The sequence below is a fragment of the Nomascus leucogenys genome, chromosome 4 (genome assembly GCF_006542625.1).
Source record: "Nomascus leucogenys isolate Asia chromosome 4, Asia_NLE_v1, whole genome shotgun sequence".
NCBI lineage: Eukaryota > Metazoa > Chordata > Mammalia > Primates > Hylobatidae > Nomascus > Nomascus leucogenys.
The window spans coordinates 108,612,534-108,639,813 of NC_044384.1; the positions used below are offsets into that span (position 1 = coordinate 108,612,534).

The 27,280-nt window shown below is 43.6% G+C and overlaps 1 protein-coding gene and 1 pseudogene across 5 annotated transcripts; both read right to left on the bottom strand.

Annotated features, from left to right (window-relative positions):
* Window positions 1-463: 463 nt before the first annotated feature.
* On the bottom strand, window positions 464-7,874 carry ZNF662 (zinc finger protein 662). 5 transcript variants are annotated; one of them, XM_030812019.1, is made up of 4 exons: window positions 5,874-5,918; window positions 5,494-5,626; window positions 5,113-5,229; window positions 464-2,301 (listed from the first exon to the last, which is right to left on the bottom strand). In XM_030812019.1, the coding sequence occupies exons 2-4, from the start codon at window positions 5,534-5,536 to the stop codon at window positions 1,274-1,276; spliced, it is 1,188 nt and encodes a 395-aa protein (XP_030667879.1). In that variant the 5' UTR covers window positions 5,537-5,626; window positions 5,874-5,918; the 3' UTR covers window positions 464-1,273. The 5 variants fall into 5 exon arrangements, with proteins under 5 accessions (XP_030667879.1, XP_030667877.1, XP_030667880.1 ...); XM_003256924.4 differs by lacking the exon at window positions 5,494-5,626 and adding an exon at window positions 7,583-7,874 and having other exon boundaries at window positions 1,078-2,301; window positions 5,113-5,226; window positions 5,874-6,000; XM_030812017.1 differs by lacking the exon at window positions 5,494-5,626 and having other exon boundaries at window positions 5,874-6,694.
* A 17,957-nt stretch (window positions 7,875-25,831) lies between these two features.
* LOC100590352 lies at window positions 25,832-26,796 on the bottom strand (annotated as a pseudogene).
* Window positions 26,797-27,280: the final 484 nt, after the last annotated feature.

Sequence of the window (27,280 nt, forward strand, 5' to 3'; positions counted from 1 at the left end):
TCATGGTAGTGAGGGATGGACAGACTGGGAGAGGATTTAGGATAGGAAGCAATGAGAGGGGCTGGAACTATATAAATTTTTATGAAAAAAATCTCCAATTGAGTTTACATATTCCCAATCCCAGAATGATGTCTCATAAAACAAAGGCAATGAGGTCTCTTAAGACCTGGATTGGCCAGGCGTGGTAGCTGAGGCCTGTAATCCCAGCACTTTGGGAGGCCGAGGCAGGTGGATCACGAGGTCAGGAGATCGAGACCAGCCTGGCTAACACGGTGAAACCCCGTCTCTACTAAAAATACACAATATTAGCCAGACGTGGTGGCGGGCACCTGGAGTCCCAGCTACTCGGGAGGCCGAGGCAGAAGAATGGCATGAACCTGGGAGGTGGAGCTTGCAGTGAGCTGAGATCGCACCACTGCACTCCAGCCTGGGTGACAGAGCGAGACTCCGTCTAAGAAAAAAAAAAAAAGACCTGCAACCAGTAGCAGTGATTGCCTCTGGGGAGAACTCAAGAGATAGGAAATTTACTTTTCACTGAACACACTTTTCAACTATTTCAATTCTTTTTTATCATGAGCATGTTATATCTAGTCAAAGATTAATGTTTCAGGATTTGAAAAACATAAAAGAAATGTACTGTTGGTCCTTAGAGTCATTTAGCTGGGGTTAAGACTAAGAGACGTGAGACTATTAGAAAAATATAAGATGGCACATAATTAAATACTAACTTGGGTGGTACTGATTACAAGTAGAAGAGGAAGAGAGATCTGCTTAGTTGAAGGAGCTGGATCTGAGTGATGAAGGGAAACTAAAAGCACAGGAAAATAAGCAAATAAAAATGGGCAGACATAAATATGTACAATTAAGTAAAGAACAGTAAACTCTGCAGTCAGATAGGCCTGGCTCCGATTTCAACTCTGTAACTTACTAACTGAACAACCCTGAATGAGTTTTATAACCTCTTTCAACTCAGATTTCTCATTTGTAAAATGGGGAGAAGAGCACCTGCTTTAATAGGATTGTTATGCAAATTAATGTATGTAAAGTGGTTAGCACCTGATACAGAGTAGCTGCCCAACTAAATGATGCCTTGTTAAAACATCATAGAACGGGGGACCAGTCTTGCTAGAGTACATGGTAAATGTTCAAAAGGGCAAGATAATACTGGCTATTAAAGTTAAGGGTCAGAGCAAATTGTGAACGGTCATCTCATTTTGTCTCTAGGGTTCCTGCAGCATAAGAATTATAAACAAGTATCACCATTATGCACTCTCTAATGTTCAAGAAGGTGAGAGATCTGACAGTTATAGGGTTTGTCTCTAGCATGGAGCCTCTGGTGCTTAATTAAGACAGAATTCTGACTGAAGGCCTTCCCACAGTCATTACATTTATAGGGTCTTTCCCCAGTATGGATTCTTTGATGTCGAATAAGGTGTGCCTTGCAAAAGAAGCTTTTCCCACAGTCAGTACATTCATGAGGCTTGTCCCCAGTGTGGACCCTCTGGTGCTGAGAAAGATCTGAGTTCCACATGAAGCCTTTCCCACAGTCCTTACATTCATAAGGCTTCTCCCCAGTGTGCATTCTCTGATGTCGAAGAAGGACTGGGTTTCGAGTAAAGCTTTTCCCACATACCTTGCATGTATATGGTTTCTCACCAGTGTGGATCCGCTGATGTTGTGTAAGGCTTGTGTTCTGACTAAAGCCCTTCCCACATTCCTTACATTCAAAGGGTTTCTCTCCAGTATGTATTCTCTGGTGACGAATCAGATTTGACTTCCAAACAAAGGCCTTAGCACATTCTTGACATTCATAGGGTTTCACCCCGCTGTGAATTCTCTGATGCGCAATGCAGTGTGATCGAAAACTGAAAGCCTTCCCACATTCTTTACATCCATAGACCTTCTCTCCATTATGAGTTTTCTGGTGTTGATCAAAGTCCTCATTTTGATCAAAACACTTGCCGCATTCCTCACATATATAGAATATTTGCTCATTTAGAATTTTGTGATGTATACCAAGGAGGTTATTGACATCAGTATTCTCTGAACTCTCTTCTACTGAGATCATCTCATCCTTGACAATCACTTCTATAATATCATTTGTAGAACTTTCCATACTTCCCCCATCGAGGTAACCAGGCCATCTCCCTAACCTGCTTTTCTCTTCACAGATTTTCCCAAACCATAATTTCTGGGATCCACACCACCAGGGTCCACTTGATAGGACCATGAGGTCCTGTGCTTCCTCGATAATTTCCTCCTTCAGAATAAAATCTTCTTTCTTCCTCTTCAACACACCCTCTGAAAAAAGAAATCAGAGCTCCAAATGTCATCATTATCCATGACAGAGCAACTAAGGTCACCAAGTGGTATTAATATGCCCACTTCTCTCTAAGTGCTACCCATGTCTCAGTGGCCCTGTTCTAGCTGAAAATGGCAAAAACAAGACTAATACACAGAAAGAAACCAAAAGTAAAGACAGCAACTAGATAGAATCCCTGTGGGCTATGATTCCTAGCACCAAACCAAGTACCAGGGTAGGCTCTCAGAAAACAGGTGAATTGAATCTAAGGAAAACAAAGTCAGAATTCCTCCTAGGTAGCTGAGTACAGTTTATAACATGAGAAGAACACGCCAGGACTTAGGGCAGAGGACCTGTTCAGAAATAAGGAATCCTTAGTGGTATACCTGAGAACCTATTTTTATATATATATATAAACATATATATATATAAAAATATATATTATATATAAAGAGATATATGTATTTATATATAAAATATAATTATATATTATATATAAAAATATAATTTATATTTATATTTATTATATATTATATATAATTATATATAATTATATATAAAATATAATTATATATTATATATAAAAATATATAGATGAAGTACTCTTTATATAATTATATATAATTATATAATTATACATAATTATATATTATATATAATTATATATAATATATATATTTTACATATAATTATATACAATTATGTTATTATATATGTAAATTATATATATGTATAATTATATATAATTATATGTAAAATATATAATTATGTTTTATATATTATATATAATTTCATATATTTTATTTATATATTTATATATACTTTATATAATTATATATATTTTATATATACACATATATTTTATTTATATATTTATATATATTTTTCATATATTTATATATACATTTTATATATATATGGGATAGAAAATACTGGAACAGAGAAGTTGCAATTCCATCAGTTCCCAAAGATATGAAACATATCACTTACTTTAAAATGTCAATAAGAAATAGAAAAGACGAAGGCCTCTTCTTCACCTATCCCCAGGAGGTGAAATCAAATTCACATAGAATAGAATCAGGATAGGATGGAATTGTAAATAGCTATTCTTGAGAACTTCCTGTCTAGCCAGGCTATTCTGGGAAACCATAATCTCCTAGTTTCCTTCCTATCCATTTATTGCTTTCTCATTCCACAAAGATTCAATGGATGGGGTCTCTCTATGGCATCCATAAGAAATGGACTCACACCCTCACTCAGCCATTTCCAAAAGTCACTTCTTACTCAGTAACAGACACCTCTGTTCACAGAGATGTACTCTAATACACCTTACTTCTGCTTTCGCTAGAACTGTCTCTTTGTAACCTTCATCCAAAACCTCCTAAGAAACAGATCAATTCTACACCTTCAAATGACAACCTTTTCTGTTGCCAAATCCAGGGACTATGTATCCTCTGAGTATTAACTTCTGTAAGACAAAAGTGGACTTTGAGTAGGGACAGGTATGTGCCAAGGAAGTCAGCTGCAGGTCAGAGAGTTAGAATTTTGCTCAAGGAGTAACTTAGCTGTTGGTTTTCTACCTAAAGCAAAGCAAAGCAAAGATGAAAAATTCCCTTAGGTGGTGAGGAGAGGAAGCACTGAGAATGCAGAAGACGCTGTGGTGGTCTCCCCACACCCCTTCCACTACTCCCCACTGTAAAGTAGCTATGCCCTTTGTAGGGGGCTGGAGTGGGGAGTTGGGTATCCCAACTCCACTTCCTAGGGTAGGCTCTGACTTGGCTAAGCTAAGCAGATTAATCCCATCCCACTCACTACATGAGAGACTGATTCAGAGATCGGCAATTCAGACCAAGTCAATCAGTGCACAGTAGTCACCTTGCCACAGTGATTGATTTAGAGCTGGCATATGACTTAAGGTAGTCCATTAGAGCATACTTGGCACTTTGATTCACAATGTTTAAAGCCTAAGGAAGGCCTGCCAGGTTTCTTCCCCTAGGTATGAAGCAGCAGAGTCCTGTTACTACCACCAATCACCTTACAACCAAAATGGGAGCCAGACTGTAGACAAAGCCAACACATACGGAGACAGAGCAGAGAATGTAATTCTGATCAAACTGTACCTGCAGCCCACTCTACCTCAGACTTCCCAGTTACATGAAACAACAAATTCTTTTTAAGCCAGTTTGAACTGGGTTTTAATACCTGCAATCAAGAGTATTCTAATATGAAAAGACACAAGGAACTGTGAGAATGAGGAAATTGGGAGCACAGCTCAAGTCTCACTGTGCCCACAGAAGAGCCTTATGGGAAGATGAAATGGGGCCAAGGAGGCAACCAGGAAACACAGTTATCACTAGGAAACGAAGAGTAAGAAAGTCCTGTTGGGCCTAAAGTAATCCCAGGGCTTTCCCCTAAGGAATAGGAACTATTTGGCTGAGGGTTGAGAGTTCTTGGTTTCTAATGACAAAGATGGCCATTATATCCCAAGCTGGAAGACTGTAAATAGGCCAGGAAGTAGAAAGGGCACCCAACATCGGAGTAAACAGGAAACTCATGAGGCAAAGATACGTGGTAGCCACGATAACAGCAGAGATGGGGAAAAGGCAAAACAGGTTAATGAAGATGGCACACAGAGGAGCCAGGATGAATAAAACAAGGACTCAAGAAGATATAAAACTATGGGAACACAGAGAAGAAATGCAATCCCACTAGTGTCTACAACACTAGATTAAAAAAACACCTACCTATGACATTTTAAAGATCAAGACAAGGAAACTGGTCAGATGACTGGCACGTGTGCCCTCACTCACCTGAGGATATGCCCCTAGGGGCCTCTCCATCCAGAGCTCCCTGAGGAAGCGAGCACCAGGGTGCTTCCCCTCGCTCCAGCTGGGAAATCAGAGCGGGTTTGGGAAATGGAAATGCTGCTTAAGAGGAAAGAAATGGGACAGGCAGGTGAGTGGCGTGACACAGAGTAATCCCAAGGCTCCTCCCAGGCCAGTGTCTTCAGGGGCAGGAGGGGAAAAAAACGGAAATAACTAGGAAGAACAAGAAAAGGAATTCCAGGGGAAAGGATAAGAGAGGGGCCAGGAGACTTCCAAAGGTCAGGAAGTTGACAGACGACTCAGTAACTGTTTGAGTTAGCAAATGGATGATTTCACTCATTGAGGAATTGAGTCCTCAATTCTTACCTGTCCTCTCCCTCTTAGAGCTCTCAAGTTCAGACATCCTCATGAGGATGCTTGGAATTAGGCTGGATCTTGCAAACCGAGAGGGCGGGGAACTGAAGGCTCAGTGGAGCACCATGAATCTGCTCTCTTCTCACTATACCCACAACACAAGGGTAGGGGTTTGGCACCTCTCACTCTGGGGCAAGGAAGTCCTGTATAAGGCCCAAACTGATACCAGGACTTCCTACTTTCCAACGACCGCTGAGGTTGGGTCATTAAAAACCCAAGAGCCTGAAGCTGCCATTGAGCTGAGGGTCATCAACAACTCCTGAGCCTTTGAGAAAAAAGGAGCCAGCAAACTCTGAAGGGTGGAGGCAGGGCCCCAAGGGAGAGACCCTTACCCAGGGAAGCCACAGCCCCATAATTCTCCAGCATCACATCCCTGTACAGGGCTCTCTGAGCAGGGCCCAGGCCAATCCATTCATTCTCAGAGAAGTAGACGGCCACATCCTCGAAGGTCACTGACTCCTGCAACAACATGTGTTTAAATGCCCTAGGACAACCCCAGGACCAGGCCAAGAGGAAGGGGAGACAGGGCACCAAAAGGTACTGTGGGGGTGCCTGTGGGGATTCTGGATTCTGAATGTCTACAGGAACTCTACCAGCAGAAGATTTTTGCCTCCTATGTACAAAGAGACAAGGCATCAGCCATCAATTTTCTCATGTCTCTTCATCTTTATTTCAGCAAACATTTTCTCCTCTTTTTCATGAGTCTGCAAAAGTTTTCTTGTTTCATCCTTATACCCCAAACCACATCTGTGCTCTAGGTCCCATCCTTTCTCCACAATGTGTCCTCCTTCAGAGGTCACCCACCCTTGATAACAACTATCATTTATTAAGCCTGTGCCAAGCACTTGACATATTCTTTATGTCTCATAGCCTACGATCAGATCCATTTTTTAGAAGAGGAAACTGAGACTCGGAGGGATTAACTTCCCCCAAAGTTCCAGAACTGAGACAGAACCCAGGCCTGTTTGACTCTGGCTCTTGCCTGTTATGCCACACTGCCTTCCGTCCCCATTCCTGCCATCCCTGCTGCCCCTGTATAGGACTCTTCCTCCTTTGTCCTCTTCAGTCACTGCCACCAGCCACAGAGGCAGCTAGGGCTCCTCAGAACATTCAGGTTGCTCTGGACACTGTACTCAACAGGGCAGATTCTCGTTGTGACTTTACTCCCTGCACCCACCCCCCCCACCCGCAACACACTCTCACAAAGATCCCACCTCACTTGCTTCCCCACGTCCCAATCTCCATGTCCCCATTTTCTATATCTCTAGGAGTCTCAGCTCCTGCACCTTCTTTCTCTCATCCTCTTCCTTAAGAAACAAATACTGCTGACCTCTAGCCATTGAGACTTCCTGTAATTCTCAGCCACTGCCTCCTTCAGGGTCTCAGTCTCCACACTGTGGAGGAGCCCATTCTGGCCCACTGCATGTCAGTCCTTGTGCACTACAAAGTCTCTACAGCTATTTATCCAGCACTCCAGGGCTCCAAGGCTTTGGCTGGCTCAACTTTGTCTGCCTAATAGAGTCCACATTCCTCTGCACTACAGACAATTCCATTCACTACTCACAGACCCAGCTTTCCTGGCCAGGATCATCAGCCACCACCATTCTCACCTCCGATCCTCTCACCATTCCACTGGGAAACCAAACTCCTTCCTCGCCCTGTTCTGTGCCCTTGCACCTGTGGCTACTCTTGCCTGAATATCCAGTTCTTCCCTCCTGCTCCTGCATTGCAAATTCCTTTTCAACCTAATACCCAGCTCACACATAACCAGCTCTGTAAAGGTGGCTCTGAAATTCTGGCCATTCATCGCCCCCAACGGCACTCTGTGCGCTCTGCCCCAGCAGTCGGCTCAACCCCGTGCCGCTGCACGTCTGCTCTCCTCAAGGCTCAGGTCCGAGGGTGTCGACTCCGCTGTGCTGCCTGTCCCTCGAGGCTCCTCACTCTGGGTTACCCCCATTTCCCAGCCGCCGCACCACCCCGTCTCCGGGCCTAGAACCCAGGGCAGGGCCAAGCCTGCTTCCAGGCTCCGCCCCGCACTCACCCGGCGCGCCCGGGGCAGCGCGGGCTGTCCCGGCAGCAGCTCGAGGACAAGGCCGAGGGGTGTCCCGCTCGCCAGCGCCGCGGCCGCCATAGCCCAAGTAGCCCTCTGGGAAAGCGAGCGCGCGCCAGACCCGACCAGAGGCTGTTGAGGTCGGGGAGGAGCGCTCCGGACCTGGGCAGGCCTGACACGGCTACCCAGCCCCAAGAGTAAGACCCCGACTCCACTCCCTGCCCGGCCCACGCCCGACTCGCAGTGCTTCTCGCCAGCCAGCCTCCAGCATCCGGGAGGCCGGGGCTCGGGCCGCTCCGGTTGCTCTAGGACGGCGGAGGGCGCCGCATCTCTGTGGTCCTTTCTCGCTCGGGGAGGGAGAGGAGAGCGGTCCGGTTCTCCTGGAGACACGGACGATCCCAGGGGCCGCTACCGGGGTAGGGGGGTGCAGGAGGCTGGGGAGGAATCCCTCCCCGGCGCTCTAGGCCACCCCTTCCTCTCCAGCTTGCTGCACCCTAGGTGGACAGATATTTGCTGATAGGAGGTAGCGGGTACTTCACTAGACTGCACCTGCTCTTTTATCTCCTTTTACCAGTTTCTGCATTCCCAGAGCAGACCTGTATTTTATGATATGTCTTTTAACATTCTCATCTGTGTGCCTCTAACATGCGCCCGATGTCTAGCACCTCCTGGGGAGTAATTTCTTTAACTGCCAAGGAATATTTGTAGAATTGTCCATGAAAAGTCAAACTGTAAAATATTTGAAGAGATTTATCCTGAGCCAAATATGAGTGACCATGGCCCATGCCACAGCCCCAGGAGATCCTGAGAACATGTGCCCAACGTGGTCAGGCTACAACTTGGTTTTTCACATTTTAGGAAGACATAAGACATCAATTAATACATGTAAGATGTACATTGTTTTGGTATGGAAAGGTGGGACAACTGGAAGAGGAGGCTTTCAGGAGATAGGTGGATTTAAAGATTTTCTGAGTAGCAATTGGTTGAAAGAGTTAAGTTATTGTATAAAGACTTAGAATCAATAGAAAGGGATGTCTCAGTTAAGGTAAGGGCTTGTGGGGCCCAAAGTTTTATCATGCAGATGGAGCCTGTAGCAGGCTTCAGAGAATAGACTGTAAATGTTTCTCATCATTATCACACTACTGGATAGTCTGTGAGACTTAAAGAGGCTGTTCTATCAGTCTTAGGGTCTGTGTTGATGTTAATGCTGGTCAGCTGTGCCTGAATTTCAAAAGGAAGGGGAGCATAATGAGCCATGTCCAACTTCTCCTTCCCATCATGGCCTGAACCAGTTTTTCAGGTTAACTTTGGAATGCCCTTGGCCAAGAGGAGAGATCCATTCAGATGGTCAGAGGGCTTCGAATTTTATTTTTGGCTTACAGAATAAAAGAATGAATAAATGTTGAACCAGTTTTTTAGTTGAAGAAAGTAAGGCCCAAAGAGAGAAAATGGCTTGCCTAACATCATGCAACATGCCAGGAAATTAAATTTTTTAAGAGTTGTGAAAATAAAGACTATTCAAATGAGAACAAAGACTACTATTCAGAGCTTGCTATATATGACAAGAGAGTCAGCCCTCATCACTTGCATTCAGCAGACTGAAAGTCAGGCAGAAGAGTGGGGAAATCTTCACAGTGGAAAAAAGGAACAGCTTTAGGTATTCCCTTATTGGAAGTTGCTGGCATGGGGAAACTACAGGCGGGCTAACTAGAAGCAGGTCATCTTATGTAATTGGTTAGGGGGAAATATTTGGCTTTCTCTGTTTGGTCCTAAGTTGGAAGTAGTATGGGAAAAAGTAGGGAATCTGATAGTTTTTAATCAAATCGCTATGCCATCTCAAAAAAAAAAGAAAGAAAGAAAGAGAGAGAGAGAGACAAGAAAGAAAGAAAGAAAGAAAGAAAGAAAGAAAGAAAGAAAGAAAGAAAAAGAAAAATAGCCAGCTCCTGGCTACTCAGAAGTCTGAGATGGGAGGATCACTTGAGCCTCAGAAGTCAAGGCCACAGTGAGCTGTGATTGCACCATTGCACTCCAGCAAGAACCTGGAAAGAAGAAGAGAAGAGAAAGAAAGAGGAAGGAAGGAAGGAAGGAAGGAAGGAAGGAAGGAAGGAAGGGAGGGGGGAAGGGAGGGAAAGAAAGAAAGAAAGAAAGAAAGAAAGAAAGAAAGAAAGAAAGAAAGAAAGAAAGAAAGAAAGAGTGGGAGGGAGAGAGGGAAAGAAAGAGAAGAAGGAAGGAAGGGCAGAAGGGAAAGAGAGAGAGAAAGAAAAAGAAAGAGAAAAGAAAGAAAGAAAGAAAGAGAAAGGAGAAGGGAAGAAGGAAGGAAGGAGAAGGGAGGGAGGAAGGAAGGAAAAGGGAGGGAGGAAGGAAGGAAGGAGGGAAGGAAGGAAGGAGGGAAGGAAGGGAGGAAGAGATCAAATCCCAGCTGTTTGGGGTCAATTGCTACCAGGGTTATTGTTTTGATTAGTGGACTGGTTGCCACAGATAGTGATTTAGTGGTTTGACTTCCTAGAGTGGTTACCATAGAAAATGGGTTGGCTTCCTGGACTGGTTGCTACAGATTGTGTGACAGAGTCCTGTTTTTCTGTGTAGTATGGCCATTGCCCATTTGTATATTCAATGTCTCGGGGTGAGTAAAGTAGGTAGATAAATATGGAATTCAAGTCCGCAGGCTCAGATGCTCTGATGCCTGAATAGCTCCCCAGGTACTGAGCACTTACAGATACCATACCTGTGAAAAATCACAGAGCAAAAGAGACCTCAGATGGGCTCCCAGTCTTGTTTGTATGCAAGAAGATGCTAGAGAGGTTCATAAACGGACACTACCTGATAGTCTGTGAGTACTGAGATGGAAGCAGTAACTCTTACCATGGGGAAGATCACTAGGTAGGTTGAGAATACAATGAAGTCTCTTAAGATTTTCTTGGTGACAAGATGGAGAAAACTGGACTGGGTGACAAAACAATTATGAGGGTTTTAGCTTAGAACAAGGAGCCCTGGAGATGCATGATTACTAAGTCATGGTCCACCAGAAGGAAGGTCTCTCATGGCTCTGAATAGTGTTTTGGTTCAAAACTTTTAGAAATCTGAAAAGGAAAAGAATAGGTAGTCTATTATATTTACCTATATTTTTACTCATTCCATTGTCCTTTCTGTCAAACACACACAGCAGGCAAAGCCATGGCCTGACTGATTTGGCTAATAAAGATACAATAGGCAGGGTGCAGTGGCTGATGCCTGTAATCCCAGCAATTTGGGAGGCTGAGGCAGGCAGATCACCTGAGGTCAGGAGTTTGAGACCAGCATAGTCAACATGGCAAAACCCCTTCTCTACTAAAAATACAAAAATTAGCTGGGTGTAGTGGCGTGCGCCTATAATCCCAACCACTCGGGAGGCTGAGGCGGGAGAATCGCTTGATCCTGGGAGGCAGAGGTTGCAGTGAGCCAAAATCACACCACTGCATGCCAGCCTAGGCAACAAAGTGAGACTCTGTCTCAAAAATAAAATAAAATAAAATAAAATAAAATAAAATAAAATAAAAAAGATACGATAAGCCATTTTTAGACTCATACAATGTATTATTTGTAGACAAACAGGCCAGCTCCCCAGGTCCTCATCCTACATGCTGAAAAGAATGCCATGAAACAAAAGGGAGCTGGATGCCTGCAATGTGAGTTGTCGGATACCCCATTTCTGAGGAGCCAATTTTAGACTGCAACGAAGTAGACTATAACACTACATTTTGCAGTCTAATATTGGCTCCTCAGAAATGGGGTATCCGACAACTCACATTGGGTTGAGTGATGAACCTATGTGGTGGCTTATGCTCTTGAGAATTCTTAACAGTATGTGTGGTAGGTTGGGAGGTAGAATTGTGGACCTGGGAGGACCCACCCTCCTCAGGATATAACTGCAGACTACAACATTACTTCCTTCTGGGGGACGAAAGTCTCATGCTTCATCAGAACCTCAGAGGCAATGAAAAACTGTCTCATGACAGCCTCCCACAGGAGATAGGGAAGGAAGTGAGGGATGACCTTGTAAAGCTCCTCTCATCCCCTTGTGTTCTGGAGGATCACAAGACAACCTGCTAAGACTTAGATTAGCTGCTGTTCATGCCTTTTCCTGTGTGGCCTATGTAGATATGTGCAAGATAGCCAGGGTACCATAGCAGAGTCATTTGCCTACAACTCTACCTCCCAACCTATCACGCATATGGTTTAGAATTCTCAGGTGCATAAGCTGCCACTTAGGTTCATCAGATACTCTAGTTAATTGTACTGATAAAGGCTTGGACCAGATCCACTCCATTTCTCTTAGGCAACATCAAATCAGAGTAACCATGATTACGAGTCCCTATAGTTTAATCAGGCCCACTGGATGGTAGATATGTTCCCAATCCAGAACCAAACTAGTTAATATGGCTGAATGCAGGCGAGGCAAGAGGTGTTGGTAATGGCACATATCGCACCTGAACTGACCAGCAGGAAATCCAAAACAATACAATTATCCACTATCAGTCATGCTAGAGAATTTAGAACAATAAGTGGTCTGTGAAAAATGTACAAAAGTGGTAACAGAATGAGGCTAAAGGGAATAATATCAACTTTCAGAAAGTTAACCTTGTTATGTTATATCTTAGTGAGGCTGTTCCCTTTCTGGAGCCAGTGGCTTTGGGAAGATTCTGATAGTTTTAAAATTAAGATTGTTTGTTGGCCAGTGGTCAAGTTGATAGTGGTAGCAGAAGTCTAGGTTAAATTGGCCAGATATCCTGCAGATAGTAGCGAAGAGAAATTAATTGACCTTCCTTCTGAAACCACCTTTGCAAAAATTATAACTGAGAATATTATGACGCTGAAAGAGATCTGAACTAACCAACTCCATCTTGCTTTTAACCTCCAAGCTGTCATTGTTCATTCCTGGGCACAGGCCAAACTAACTTTGGGAGGAACTTAGTTTATAATTTAACTTTGAAACAAAGATGGTAACAGCCCTTTCCCAAACAAATCCCTTTCCTGCCTGGAGACTAGACTGCCCTTGCAAGACTAAAAAATTAGCCACAAGATTAGACATTATGGTTTAAGAGTCATGCAGCTGGAGGCTGGAAGATTCTGAACCTCCCCAAATTGTTCCTGGGGATAATATCACTCTTATAAAACCTAAGATCAGTGCTTGAGATGTTTTGCAGAACCTGCATGCAGTGGATCAGCTGGCACCACCCAGAGTGGTAAACTGGCCCCCACCCAGGAACTGACTCAACACAAGAGGACAGCTTCAACTCCCGATGATTTTATCTCTGACCCGGCCAATCAGGACTCTCCACTTTCCAACCCCCTACCCACCAAATTATCCTTAAAAACCCCAACCCCCAAGTTTTCAGGGTAATTTGAGTAATAATAAAAACTCCAGTCTTCCATACCCTGGCTCTTTATGAATTAAACCCTTTCTTTATTACAATTACCATGTCTTGATAAATCAGCTCTGTCTAGGCAGCAGGCAAGGAGAACCTGTTGGGCGGTTACACCTCTGCCCTGACAACCCAGAGTCTAAGGTGTTCTCTTCTTACCAATCAGGGTTGTTTTTCTTCTCGTTCCACAGCTACGTGATCAATGTGACTAGTCTCTGCAACAATCACTCCACTTATTTCCCAACTCTCCTGTGTCTTACCCACACCATACACTCAGATTCATCTCTAGTTAGTTCAGTAGTTCCTTTCTTATATAATTTGTAGCATCCTAGAATGTCTCCCACCCTCTGACATGTGGGCCATGCCAAGACCACCTTAGGAGTTGCCTTCTCATATTTATGATTTATGATCACTATAATCATTATCTATAATTGCCCAAATCCAATTAGCACAGCTAGGTGGCAACACACACACACACACACACACACACACACACACACACACACACACGGTGTCAGTCTCCCGCCCCCTGGCTCTTATTTCCTACTGTCAAACTGCAGTAGTTCAGTTTCCCAGGGTTAAGCATAGGAGGGGAAAAAACAGAGAATAATTAATTATGTGGTTATGTCTCTTGTAGTCAGGGCCTTCTCCCACTCCTGAACCTTGTGAAAGTGTTACTGCCAGTGAGTCTGCAAACAGTGGCAAATCCGCACTGATCCCAACCCTTGTCTTCTCAGAGGAAAGATTTCAACTGAAAGGCCGAAGCAAGTTTTAAAGCAGAGGCAAAGGTTTATTAAAAGAAGCAAATCACACTTGGAAGAGGACCAAGTAGGGAACTTGAGAGATCAAGTGCCCCCCTCAGCCTTTGGCTCAGGATTTTTATAAACTGGCTTTTGGCTCCGGGGTTTTTCTTCTCCTCCCTTGATCCCTCCATTGGGGTGGGCTGTTGCTCAGTTGTGACATGTGCAGGGGCCTACTAGTACTTGGGAGAAGCCGCATGCACAGTATGTTTACTGAGGTTGTGTGCATGCTCACTTGGAGTGATTTTCCCTTACTGGTTGATCACCTCCAGAGGAAGGTCATATACCAGTCAAACATCACCATTTTCCCCCCTACTTTTGCCCCATGCTTAAGACCCGATCAGGGCCTGGGCACAGTGGCTCACGCCCAGCACTTTGGGAGGCTGAAGCAGGTGGATCAACTGAGGTCAGGAGTTGGAGACCATCCTGACCAACATGGTGAAACCCTGTCTCTACTAAAAATACAAAAATTAGCCAGGTGGTGGTGGGCACATGTAATCCCAGCTACTCAGGAGGCTGAGGCAGGAGAATTGCTTGAGCCCAGGAGGCAAAGGTTGCAGTGAGCTGAGATCACACCACTGCACTCCAGCCTGGGTGACAGAGTGAGACTCCACCCCAAACAAAACAAAACAAAACAAAACAAAACAAAACCCTGATCAGGGAATTGTGATTTGCTGGCTCCAAATGTTTTCTATCTGTTGGGGAACTCCTCTCTGTCTTGGTCCCAGTCATAGCCACTTCTCATTTCAGAGGGACAGTTTTATGATAGCTTGACCATTACCCAATGAGTGCCTGCCATTTCCAGAACCCTCTCTACTGCCACCTCCTGGGTCAAGTGAATGGCCTCTAGTAGCTCTAAGATTTGGGGCCCCTACTTAGTAGGAGTATCCCAAGTTGTTGGGTACTCCCTTTCCTTCCAGATGGTGGCTTGGGCATGAAGCACCAAAAAGGCATATTTGGAATCCGTATAAATGGTTATTCTTTTCCCTTCCCCTAGTGTTAGGGCTGTGGTTAAAAGATGAGTTTTGCTAGTTGTCCCGAGGTCCCCAAGGATAGAGCTTTAGCCTCTGTGTACCCTGCATATATAGTTTCATTCTGAACAAAACTGCTCCCATCTGAAAACCATATTTTGACCAGATTGTCCAAGGGCTGATCCTTTAAGTCTTCCCATCTGGCATAAATTTGGTTAAGTATCTCACAACATGAATGTGTTGAGTCACCCTCTCCTGGTAATGGCAGTAAGGAGGCTGGGATGAGGGTGGAGCACCACTCATCTGTTACCTGTGGGATTTCTAACAACACTTGATACTTTAGCAATCTGTTGTCAGTGAGCCATTGTGGCACTTTTATGTCCAGTAAGGGGCTTATTTGTTGGACATCAGGAGCTGGATTGACTGTATCATGGTGATTTTAAGGACCTCCTCCAGTAGGAGGGCTTGTGCAGCCACTACCTTGAGGCAGTGTGGCCACCTGTTTGCTACTGGGTCTAGGTTCTTTAAAAAGTAACCTACAGGACATTTGATTGACCCAACAATTTGAGTTAGGACTCCTAAGGCTACACCTTGGCTTTTGGTGATGAAAAGCTAAAACAGTTTGGTTAGTATGGGTAGCCCAAGGGCTGGTGCTTATGAGAGAGTAGTCTTTAGCTGCCTAAAGGCTTGTTCCTGATCTTTTCCCCAGAGAAGTGAGTCCCTTATCAGTCCCTTCTTTTAGAGCCTAATATAAGGACTTAACAATCCCACCATAACCCAGTCTTTAAAGTCTGCAATATCCTGTGATCCCTAGAAAGGCCTGATGCTGCTTTTGGGTGGCTGGGATAGGTATTTTAAGGGTGGCCTGTATCCGTTCTGGGGAGAATTTGTGTTCTCGAGGGATCAGGATTATCCCCATGTAATGGACCTCTTGTCTTAGTAGCTGTGCCTTGGCCTTGGATGCTTTGTACCCTCTGTCTGCAAGAAAATGTAGTGTCTGGACTAGATTTTGGACTCCCAGTTGTCTTGTGGTGGAGGAGATTAGCAGGTCATTCACATACTGTAGGACACATCTGCCCCCTCAAGAGTCAGGTCTTGAAAATCTTTAGCCAAGGCTTGCCCAAACAAATGGGGACTATCTCTAAAACCTTGCAGAAGCACAGTCCAGGTGAGCTGTTGGCTCCTTCCTTTTTCATTTTCCCATTCAAAGGCAAATAACAATTGGGAAGATGGGTCTATGGGGATACAAAAGAAGGCATCCTTCTGGGGTGTCTGGGTCAAGGTTAGTATGTTTCACTTGGGCCTAATGTAGCCTCTCTAAGAAAGTAGTGGGATTTTCAAGAGGGTCTTGATCTATTAGGGCCAATTTATTGCAGTTTACAGGCTTTCCTCTGCTATCCTTCATCCCCATTATGGGGATGTGGTTCACTGCCCATATACTCCCCTGGGTATTGTATTCCCAGTTGAGGGCCAACCTGGGGAAGGGCAGTGGCCCTCATAAGGTAGCCACCAGGGTCAGTCATGTGCATTGCACTTGCAAATTGCTGGGCTGCCTCCATAATGGAGTCATGTTCTCCCTTAGACAGAGTTTGGCCTAGTGTGACTGTGAAGTCCTTCCAAGTAAGTTCAAATGTTAAGCCTAGTAAATGGAACCCTTCAATGTATTAGTCAGGGTTTTCCATAAACTTCCATAGCTCCATTTTAATCTGGCTCAGGTCTTACATAGTGAATGGAGTCTGGACTCTAGTTGGCCCAATGGGGCTGCTAACCTCCTGAAGTGGGGATAACTTAAGGGGGTGGTATCCAGAGGGTGGCCCTGGGTAGGGAGGGGAAGGCTATGGGACTGGGAGACTTGGATATAACGGGGATAAAAGAGGCAACGTTGTTTGAATTAAATTCCACCTTTGGTTCCTCTGGGGCTTGAGCCCTGTGCAAATCTGATAAAAGGTCTCCCAAATTCTACTGGAGGAGGTTACCTGGTGATGGCTGCTATCATCACTGGGTCCATTTTACAAGCCCAGCAAAGGTCAGGGTTGTCTCTTAGGGCCATGAAAGCCTGTGCATAAGGGATTTCTGTCCATTTTCCCTGCTGGCAGCAAAACGAATCTAGTTGATGGATAGTATTAAAATTAATACTTCCATTATCTGGCCAAGATTGCTGGTCCTCAAGTCCATATCAGAACCAAGCTGTGTTACAAAAAAAATTAGCCTTCTCCTTTTTAGAGCTTGTGGGTCAAACTTTTCCCAGTTCTTGAGGATGCATCCAAGGGGTGTGTCCTGTGGTATGGAGATGTGATTGCCCATCTACGAAGAGAGAAGAGAGGAGAGAAGGGAAAAAAAGATACCCCCTTGTTTCCCTACTATCTTTTGCCTGCATTTATGGCATCAGAGTGAAGAGGCCATCCTCCATTCATTCTAGGGGTTCCTTCACATATGGCAGACCAGAGTGAATATGGTATCCCCATTCGTCCTTGGGGTTCCTGCACTTATGGCAGACCAGAGTGAACAGGGCATTCCCCCATTCAACCTACGTATTCTGGAATGAACCAGTGCTTACCAGGTACCCCTAACTTTGGTCCCATCTTGTTTTACGGAGGCATGATTACCCACCTGTGAAGAGAGAACAAAGGAGAGAAGGGAACAAGAGGACATCCCCCCTAATTCCCTTAATCCTGCAATATGGCAAACCAGAATGAGCAGAGTACCCCCTGCCCCATTCATCCTTGGGATTCTGGAATGAACTGGTACTTACTGGGTACCCCTAACCCTGATCCCATCCCATTTTGGGGATCAGCCTTCATCTCTGTTCTATGGATAATTTGGTCCCCTGAACCTGTGGCCTTGGGCTGTCCTGTATCTCTGTCTGCAAGACCTTGCAGTGACCTTTGTCTGGAGCATTCTTGCAATGAAATGGTTTCCTATCCTCTCATGTTCCCATTCCCCATGTCCTTTTAGGTAAATGAGGACCCTGTTCCCAACCAATAGCCTTAAAGAGACTGGGCTCCTTTTTCCCTGCATGTAGCCTTTGAGATCTAAGTAACTGTTGAGGATGGCATGAAGAGGGACAGAGAAAGGTAGGAAAATTTCATCCTCTGTAGGCAACATGTAGGCAACATTAAACAAGCAGGGCAGTTCTTCTGCAACAGGTAGGAAGGGAGGAAGCATTGGGGCTGCTTATGGAAAGCCTTTGTTCTTTCACAGAAACAACAACCCCCAGTCCCTAGGGGACAGTACTTGTCTACCTTCTTGATATAAAGGAGAAAACTCCAGGGAACCAGGGAATTTTGAACAAGGGCTCTTATGGTGACATTATGGTCACCATAATGGTGAAAATGGCAGAATAGGGACCTCCAAAAATTTTCTCTTCTAAAAAAAGTGATTAGAAAACTTGCACAAAAAATTGTCAGAATCAACTTTTTCAGGATTCTAGAAGTTAACCTAAGGCTTGTAGCAACCTAGAGATGATTTATTCAAGAAAACAGTTGAATCTTGGTAGAAGCAACAAGCTTTGTGGTGTTTTAACTTGCCCTATTCCCATCCCCGCTCTCCAGTTTTGCAGTATCCTTGAAAACCAACAGCCCACAATCATAGTGAAAATCAGCAGCCTGGCAGCCACCAGAGGGGGAAGATGGGGTTGGAGTTCCTTCAAAGCCTCATTCCTGGAGAATTGTCATTATTTGACCTGTCTAGTGGTTCCCTGGAAAACCCCACTTGCAAGGCTGTCTTTATTTGACCCAACTTGGAGTTCACTCAGTGCAAAAGACTTTTTCATGAATAAGTCAGTCAAAAACATTTAGAGTTAATTGTTCATCTTTGCAGCTGCCTAAGCTGATGGATAACAATTGGAGCAAATCATAGGCTAATGAAAGAGCTTAAAAGGAAAACCTGGAGAATGAGATGTCCATAGAGGCTTTGAATAGCTCTGACATATACCTAGGAATGTAGATGTCCCCATACATGCATTGAGCTGTGCATATGTCCAGGAAAGGTATGAGAAAGCTCAAAGATCTCACCTCTGGCTGACCCTGAGGGTCTGTGCAAGCAGGAAGTGAAAGCTAAGGCAGAGTTGTCAAACACCTGGCTGAATGTTGAGGGTATACCTAAGCATGCATATATGGAAGTAACACAAAGTTTTTTAAATGGTGAAGGAAAAGAATGGTCAACCCAGAATTCTATGCCCAGTGAAAATATCCTTTGGGAACAAAGATGAAATCAAGATATTCTCAGATTAAGGTGATAACCTACAGATCACATTTGCCAGGCTTTCAAATTAATCACCTGGGGAGGGTCTTGTGATTCATGGCTTATATCCTGTTTCAGAGTAAACAGTCTTGTGGTGAATTTCCAAATCTTATTATTAGTTCCTCATACTGTTGATGTACTGATTAATATGTAACCTGCTGACATTGAAAAGGACAATGATTTTTTTTTTCCAAGACAGAGTATTGCTCTATCACCCAGGCTGGAATGCAGTGGTGCAATCTCAGCTCACTGCAACCTCCACCTCCCGGGTTCAAGCTATTCTCCTGCCTCAGCCTCCTGAGTAGCTGAGATTACCAGCACACACCACCACGCCCAGCTAATTTTTGTATTTTTCAGTAGAAATGGAGTTTCGCCATGTTAGCCAGGCTGGTCTCGAACTCCTGACCTCATGATCCACCTGCCTCAGCCTCCCAAAGTGCTGGGATTACAGGCGTGAGCCACCACGCCCGGCCAATGATTTGTTTTTGAATCGTGAAGTTTTGCTGATTTGTTTCTAAATCATAAAGTTTTACTGATTGCCTTGCACATAAAACATTTTAGCCTGTATATTGTCATCTGTAGCCAATGATTGTAACCTCTATATTATACTCGCCAACAAAAAAGGACAAGGCCTATGAGTAGTACACACAATAGGAAGGTAGGGTACCTATGTAGCCTATGGACTCCTATGTAGGTCCAATATCTCTAACTGTTGCTCCAGAGTTCCCTTTACTATTCAGTTGTGTGGCTGGCAGTTCAGTCCCCACCCATCACAAACCCAAAATACCAGAGCCACAAGAACAGAACAGTTTCAAGGCTTTGTTCCTAACATTCCCATTTGACTACCCCAGCTGTGGCACAAGCAGGCCCAGGTACTGTTTGTGCTCCCCCTCCAGAAGTCACAAAAGAAAAAACACGGCACCATCACGGAGCTAACTCTCCAAATGCACGGAATGCAAGAGCTGTGGGGGCATAGCTAGATGATTAAATTTCAAATGATGCCCCAGAGAGTCTCAGGGCCCAGGCAGAGGAGTGCCACAGGGGCAGGGCCACCACAGAGAGCCCCCACTAGGGCAGTGCCCAGTGAACATGAGAGCAGGGCTGCCCCCAAGATCCTAGACTGGTAGAGCCTCCGCATGCAGCTCTATCTGGAAGCACCACAGGCAGAAGACTCTTAAATCATGGGAGCTACTTTGTGAGCTGCATTCAGTAAAGCTGTGGGGCAAGGCTGCCTGGAGCCTTGGGGACCCGGTCCCCACCCCAGTGTGTCCAGAAGTGGGGACATGGAGTCAAAGAAGATTATTCTCCAGCCTCAAGACTTAATGTTGTTTTCCCTGTTGGTTTTGGACTTACTTGGGACCTGTTATCCTTTCCTTCTTTCCTACTTCTCCCTTTCAGAATGGGAGTATTTATCCTATGCTTGTCCCACCATTGTATTGTAAACTAAAAATAAAATTCTACATCCCACAACTGACTGAATGGACCATCTCTTGGCCAAGGGAACCACAGAGTAACCTTAAAAACTGAGTTATTGGCCATGATTAGATAACCTCATTATACCCACTCCCTTGCTAACCACAATTAGGCTTTCTTCCCTAAAAGTAAACAGAAACCAGACTTTTCAAAATACTCCATCTCCAATATCAACCAACTGCCTAATGCTATCACTCCTTTTTTGACTGATAAAAAACCACCAACCATTGAGTGGTTCTGGCCATTCTACAGAGAATGCACAGTAAGGGTGAAGCACATCCTCTGCTTCACCTTTTGACATCAGAGGGCCAAAAACTTCATCTTCAGATCATGCTAATGCTGCCATTTTTTGAACATGGGTCCCATGGAGAAGAACAAAGTTCAATTGTGCATGTGCACGTGTCTCCTCAAAACTGCTCATGACTCTTCCTATAGATTATTGAATATGTATATTTGGCTCTCTTGCTCAGCATAAACTCCTATTCCCTTTTCACCTCCCTCAAAGTGTGTTTCTAGCTTCTGGCTGGAGGCTATGCCTCCTAGCCTATCAGAATGGCCACCCTGTAAGCTGCAATCCTTTATGAGAAATAAAGGTCTCCTTATCAAATGTATGAACTTCATTATTCTTCTGTTGACAGTATTTTAGAAGCACATAACTTGTTTAATTTCACAGGCTTATAGCTGGAGGAGACTTTGCCTCAGGATGAATCGCACCTTTGAGTCTCACTCATATCTGATTTACATGAGAGTCTGGACTTGACCTTTGAGTTGATGCTGGGACATGTTAAGACTTATGGGAGTGACTGGGCACAATGGCTCATTCCTGTAATCCCAGCACTTTAGGAAGCCAAGGCAGGAAGATCACTTGAGGCCAGGAGTTCGAGACCAGCATGGGCAACATAGTGGGACCCTATCTCTACAAAAAAATTTTTAAAAATGAAAAAAAAAAAAGACTTACGGAGCTATTGGCATGGAATGAATGTATTTTGCCTGTGAGATGGATATGAATGTTGTAGGGCCAGGGGCAGAATGCTGTGTCCTTCCAAAATTCATGCTGAAACTTAATCTTTTTTCTTTTTTTTTTTTTTTTTGAGATGAAGTCTCACTCTGTTGCCCAGGCTGGAGTGTAGTGGTGCACTCTTGGCTCACTGCAATCTCCACCTCCTAGGCTCAAGCAATTCTCCTGCCTCAGTCTCCCTAGTAGCTGAGATTACAGGCACACACCACGAGGCCCAGCTATATTTGGTATTTTCACCATGTTGGCCAGGCTGGTCTCAAACTCCTGACCTCAAGTGATTCACCTGCCTCAGCCTCCCAAAGTGCTGGGATTACAGGCATGAGCCACACGTCCAGCAGATGAAACTAAATATTTATTGTTATGGTATTAAGAGGCAGGACCTTTTGGGAAGTGGTTAAGTCGTAAGAGCTTCATGAATGGGACTAGTGCCCTTATAAAAGAGGTTGAAGGGAGCCCTCCAACCCCTTCTGCCATATGAGGATGCAGCAACAAAGCACCATCTATGAAGGATAGGCCCTCACCAGATACCAAATCTGCTGGTGCTTCGATCTTGTACTTCCAGAACTACAGGCAATTGATTTCTATTTTTTATAAATTACCCAGTCTAAGGTATTTTTTTATAGCAGCAGGAAAAGACTAAGACAAAGGAGCCCCCTGCAATTAAATATGAATTTGAGAATCAGCTTTTCTATGTCTGTGAAAAAGTCTGTTGGAATTTTGATTAGGATTGCATTGAATCTGTAGATCACTTTGGACTGTATTAACATCTTAACAATGTTGAGTCTTCCTATTCATGAACATAGGATAGTTTTTCATTTATTTAAGTCTTTAATTTCTTTCAGTAACAGTTTGTAGTTTCAGGATACAAGCCCTTCACCAGCTTGGTTAGATTTATTCCTAAGTATTTAATTCTTTTAGATGCTATTGGAAATAAAATTGCTTTCTTAATTTCCTTTTTGGATTGTTCATACCTGCTATATAGGAACACAACTGATTTTTGTTTTGATCTTATATGCTGCAACTTTGCTAAATTAGTTTATTAGATGTACTAGTTATCTTTTGGACTCAGATTTTCTGTATACAGGATCATGTTATCTGAGAATATAATTTTCCCTCTTCCATTCAAATTTGGATGACTTTTTTTTTTTCTTCTACTATTGAGCTCTAACTTTATCCTGTTTGGGATGGAGAAGATATGTATAATATCTATCTTTATAAATCTATTAGGACTTGTTTTGTGGCCTAACATTTGGTCTCTCTGGAAGAATGTTCCATAAGCATTTGAGAAGAATGTGTATTCTGCTGTTTTGGGGTGGAGTGTTTTATATTTATCTGTTAAGTCTAGTTGGCTTATTGCATTGTTCAGATTCTCTATTTTCTTATCCTCTGTCTGATCTATCCATTATTGGAAGTGGGGTAAATAAGTCTCCAACTATTACTATAAAAATGTATTTATCCCCTCAATTCTGTCAATTTTTGCTTTATGTATTTTGAGGGTCTATTATTAGGTGTGTAATGTTTATAGTTGTTTAACTTGCCTCCTGTATGGAATATTTTATTAATATATTGAACCTGCCATGGCAAAATTATAACTGATACAGTGAAAGAGATTTGACCTAACCAACTCCATCTTGCTTCTAACCTCCAAGCTGTTCTTGTTCGTTCCTGGGCATAGGCTGAACTAACTTTGGAAGAAACTTAGTTTATAGTTTAAAACAAAGATGATACAGCCCTTTCCCAAAACAAACCTCCTTCTTGCCTGGAGACTAGACTGCCTTCCTAAGACTGTCAAATTAGCCACAAGATTAGAAATCATGGTTTAGGGCCAGACACAGTGGCTCACGCCTGTAATCTCAGCACTTTGGGAGGCTGAGACGGGCAGATCACTTGAGGTCAGGAGTTCGAGACCAGCCTGGTCAACATGGTGAAACCCCGTCTCTACTAAAAATACAAAAATTAGCTGGACATGGTGGCAGGCACCCGTAATCTCAGCTACTTGGGAGGCTGAGGCAGGAGAATTGCTTGAACCTGGGAGGCGGAGGTTGCAGTGAGCCGAGATTGCACCACTGCACTCTAGCCTGGGGACAAGTCTCAAAAAAGAAATTATGGTTTAGGAGTCATGTAGCTGGAGACTACAAGATTCTGACCCTCCCCAAATTGCTCCTAGGGATAAAATCATTATTGTAAAACCTAAGACCAGTGCTTCAGATATTTTGCAGACCTTGCACTTGATGGATCAGCTGGCACCACCCAAATCAATAAACTGGCTCAGCTGGTGTTGTAGCCCCCACCCAGGAACTGACTCAGCGCAAGAAGACAGTTTCAACTCCCTGTGATTTCATCTCTGACCAATCAGCACTCCCAGCTCACTGGTTTCCCCCCTACCCACCAAGTTGTCCTTAAAAACTCTGATCCCTGAATGTTCAGGGAGACTTATTTGAGTAATAACAAAACTCTGGTCTCCTGCACATCTGGCTCTGCATGAATTACTTTCTCTATTGCAATTCTCCTCTTTTGATAAATCAGTTCTGCGTAGGCAGTGGACAGGGTACCCATTGGGCACTTATAATATAATATACTTCTTTGTCTCTTATAACCTGTTTGTTGTATAGTGAAACTATACCCATTAAATACTTAATCCCCATTTCCCCCACCCTTCAGCTTCTGGCAACCACCATGCTTTCTGTCACTATAAATTTAATCACTCTAGGAAACTCATTTAAGAGGAATCATACAATGTTTGTCTTTTTTGTTACTGGCTTATTTCACGTTGCATAATATCTTCAAGTTTCATCTGTGTTGTAGGAAGTGTCAAAATTTCCTTCATTTTTAAGACCAAGTAATATTCCACTGATGCGTATATACCACATTTTATCCATTCATCTGTCACTGGTTACTTCATTGCTCCCACCTTTTGGCTTTTGTGAATAATGCTGCTATGAACACAAGTGTGCAAATATCTTGAGTTCCTGCCATCATTTCTTTTGGATATATACCCAGAAGCAGATCATGTGGTAATTCTATGTTTAATTTTTTGAGGAATCATACTATTTTCCAGAGGCTGCATTTTAGATTCCCACCAGCAATACACAAGGGTTTCAATTTCTCCACATCCTCACTATCACTTGTTATTTTCTTTTGGTTTTTTAAAAAATGATAGTTTTTCAGAGTTTATCTTACTTGGAGTTTGTTGAGCATCTTGAATTTGTAGATTTGTATTTTTCATTGAGTTTAGGAAGTTTTCAAACATTATTTCTGTGGCCGGCAAGGTCTCACTAATGCAGGCCTCCATAACAACTGTTTCAGTACTAAGTGGTTAAGTTAAATATTCAAAGCTGAAACAGCCAATTCCCTTTATACAAAGGCTGGAATGTAAGAAATGCCCACCAAGGGTTTTGCCTAGGCCTTTCCTGGGCCTTAAAGCATTACAAAACAACAAAGGAATTCTTAATAGGACCCATTTAGAATTTAAAAAGTTTTACTGGGGATCTGAAGGAACTCCCCAAACCTCTGTGATTTAGCAGGAGACCAGATAAGAGTAATCACCTCCGGCACCTGGACCCATTTAGATTAAGTAAATTTACTGAGGCTCCAGAGGAAGGTCTTCAGGACTCAGACCTTAGTTATAGATTAAAAGCAGTTAATCACTTATGTCTTTGGATGAATGCACACTTACACGTAGACATATAGCTTAGAAGGTATATAAGCTTTGGAAAACTTTGTAATTTTGAGTTGGTCTGGCAATAATTTCCAGGCCTTCTCCTTGTAACCAGTTACAGAAATTAAAAAAACTCTCTTCCTCCCTAGTTCATCTGCATCTTGTTATTGGGCAGCGAGAAATAGCAGACCGACCCTCAGTTTGGTCTGGGAACATTTCTTCAACTAGTCTTTCTGCCTCTTTCTTTCTCTCTTTCCTTCTGGTATTCACATTATGCATATGTTTGTCTGCTTGATGGTGTCCCCTGGGTCCCTTAGGCTCTGTTCACTTTCCCTTTTTTTTTTTTTTTTTTATTTAAGACATTTATTCAGCATCACCATCAGGCTATTACATTTAGCCAACAATATCATGGGTGCAAAAAATAAAACTACATTAAAACCCTTTGTTGGAATGCTTTACACTTTCCACAGAACAGAAACTAAAATAACCTGTTATGCAATTATTCACACACACAGTCCTCAAGTTTTTTGCCCATACACATGAGAATTTGTCTAAAACATGTCTTCTTTGTAGCAGCTAAGCCCTGCCATCACTGTCCTTGGCTGAGTTCACAAATCTATTGTAACCTATAGCTTCCATCACTTCTCTGGCTCCTCTGCCTTACTAAGCTTTGTTTCCTAATTAAAATCTTCTGCCACTGCCATATCTACTGCTGCTACTGGAACCGCCATAGCCACCTTGGTTTTGTGGTTTGGCAAAGTATTGGCCTCCACCACCACAGGGGCCAGAGCTTCTGCCTCCAAAGTTTCCTCCCTTCATGGGTCCAAAATGTGAAGACTGACTGTTGTAATTGACAAAACCATTGTAGCTTCCACCACCTCCAAAATTGCTTCCATCATTACCAAATCCATTATAGCCATCCCCCCTGCCACCATATCCACCACCACCATGGCTGCCACCAAATCCACCACGACCACTGGTTTCCTCCAGGACCAAAGTTGTCATTCCCACCAAAACCACCTCCACGACCACCACCAAAGTTTCCAGAACCACTTCGACCTCTTTGGCTGGATGAAGCACTAGCCATCTCTTGCTTGGACAGGGCTTTCCTAGCTTCACAGTTGTGGCCATTCACAGTACGGTAATTCTGAATGACAGTCTTATCCACAGAGTCACGATTGTTAAAGGTTACAAAGGCAAAGCCTCTTTTCTTGCCACTGCCTCAGTCATTCATGATTTCAGTCACTTCAATTTTCCCACACTGTTCAAAATAATCTCTTAGGTGATGTTCTTCAGTGTCTTCTTTAAGGCCACAAACAAATTTTTTTTCACAGGTAAGTGGGCACCTGGTCTTTGAGAATCTTCTCTTGAGACAGCTCTCTTTGGTTCCACAGTTCTTCCATCCACCTTGCATGGCCTTGCATTCATGGCTGCATCCACCTCCTCCACAGTGGCATATGTAACAAACCCAAAGACCCTGGAGTGCTTAGCGTTTGGATTTCTCATTAACACACAGTCTGTCAGCGTTCCCTATTGCTCAAAATGGCTCCTCAGGCTCTCATCAGTTGTTTCAAAGCTCTACCCTCCAATGAAGAGCTTCCTCAGCTGTTCGGGCTCTTTAGGAGACTCTGACTTAGACATGACGGCAGGGAGAAAAGAGACTTTAATGATGCTTCTTCGGCAGCGTCCACAGGCAAAGGAGCAAGCTGATGAATGTATCTGCCAGCCTACCTCTCTGTTCACTTTTCTTCATCGTTTTTTCTTTCTGTTCCTCCAGTTCAATAATTTCAGTCATCCTATCTTTAAGATGGGTGTGAATTGCCCTTAGTCTGAGCCACTCCACATTGATTTATTTCCCTTACTGCACCTGCGTTAAGGGACAGAATTTTTTTTGCCGTGGGCATGTTTAGGCAAGCCCCCTGTGCACAATGACCTGAGCAGCATTTGGCTGTCTCATTTCTATCAACTGTATGGAGAATTTTGGTATATTCTAGGCAGAAGTGCCTACATGACCAGTCCCCCAATAAAAACCTTGAGCACTGACTAATTTTTGCATTTCCCTAGGTAGAAACATGGCATATATGTTGCTGCGTTTCCATTGCTAGGAGGAGTAAGCTTTGTGTGA

Excerpts from the sequence above, each read along its gene's own strand:
- ZNF662 (XM_030812017.1), bottom strand. The coding sequence starts at position 6,177 with ATGCCTTGTCTCTTTGTACATAGGAGGCAAAAATCTTCTGCTGGTAGA. Across the intron at positions 5,230-5,873 it reads TGGGGCTGTGGCTTCCCTGG|CAGCATTTCCATTTCCCAAA; the intron begins GTAAGGGTCTCT and ends TTTCCTCTTAAG. Across the intron at positions 2,302-5,112 it reads CCCTAGGGGCATATCCTCAG|AGGGTGTGTTGAAGAGGAAG; the intron begins GTGAGTGAGGGC and ends TTCTTTTTTCAG.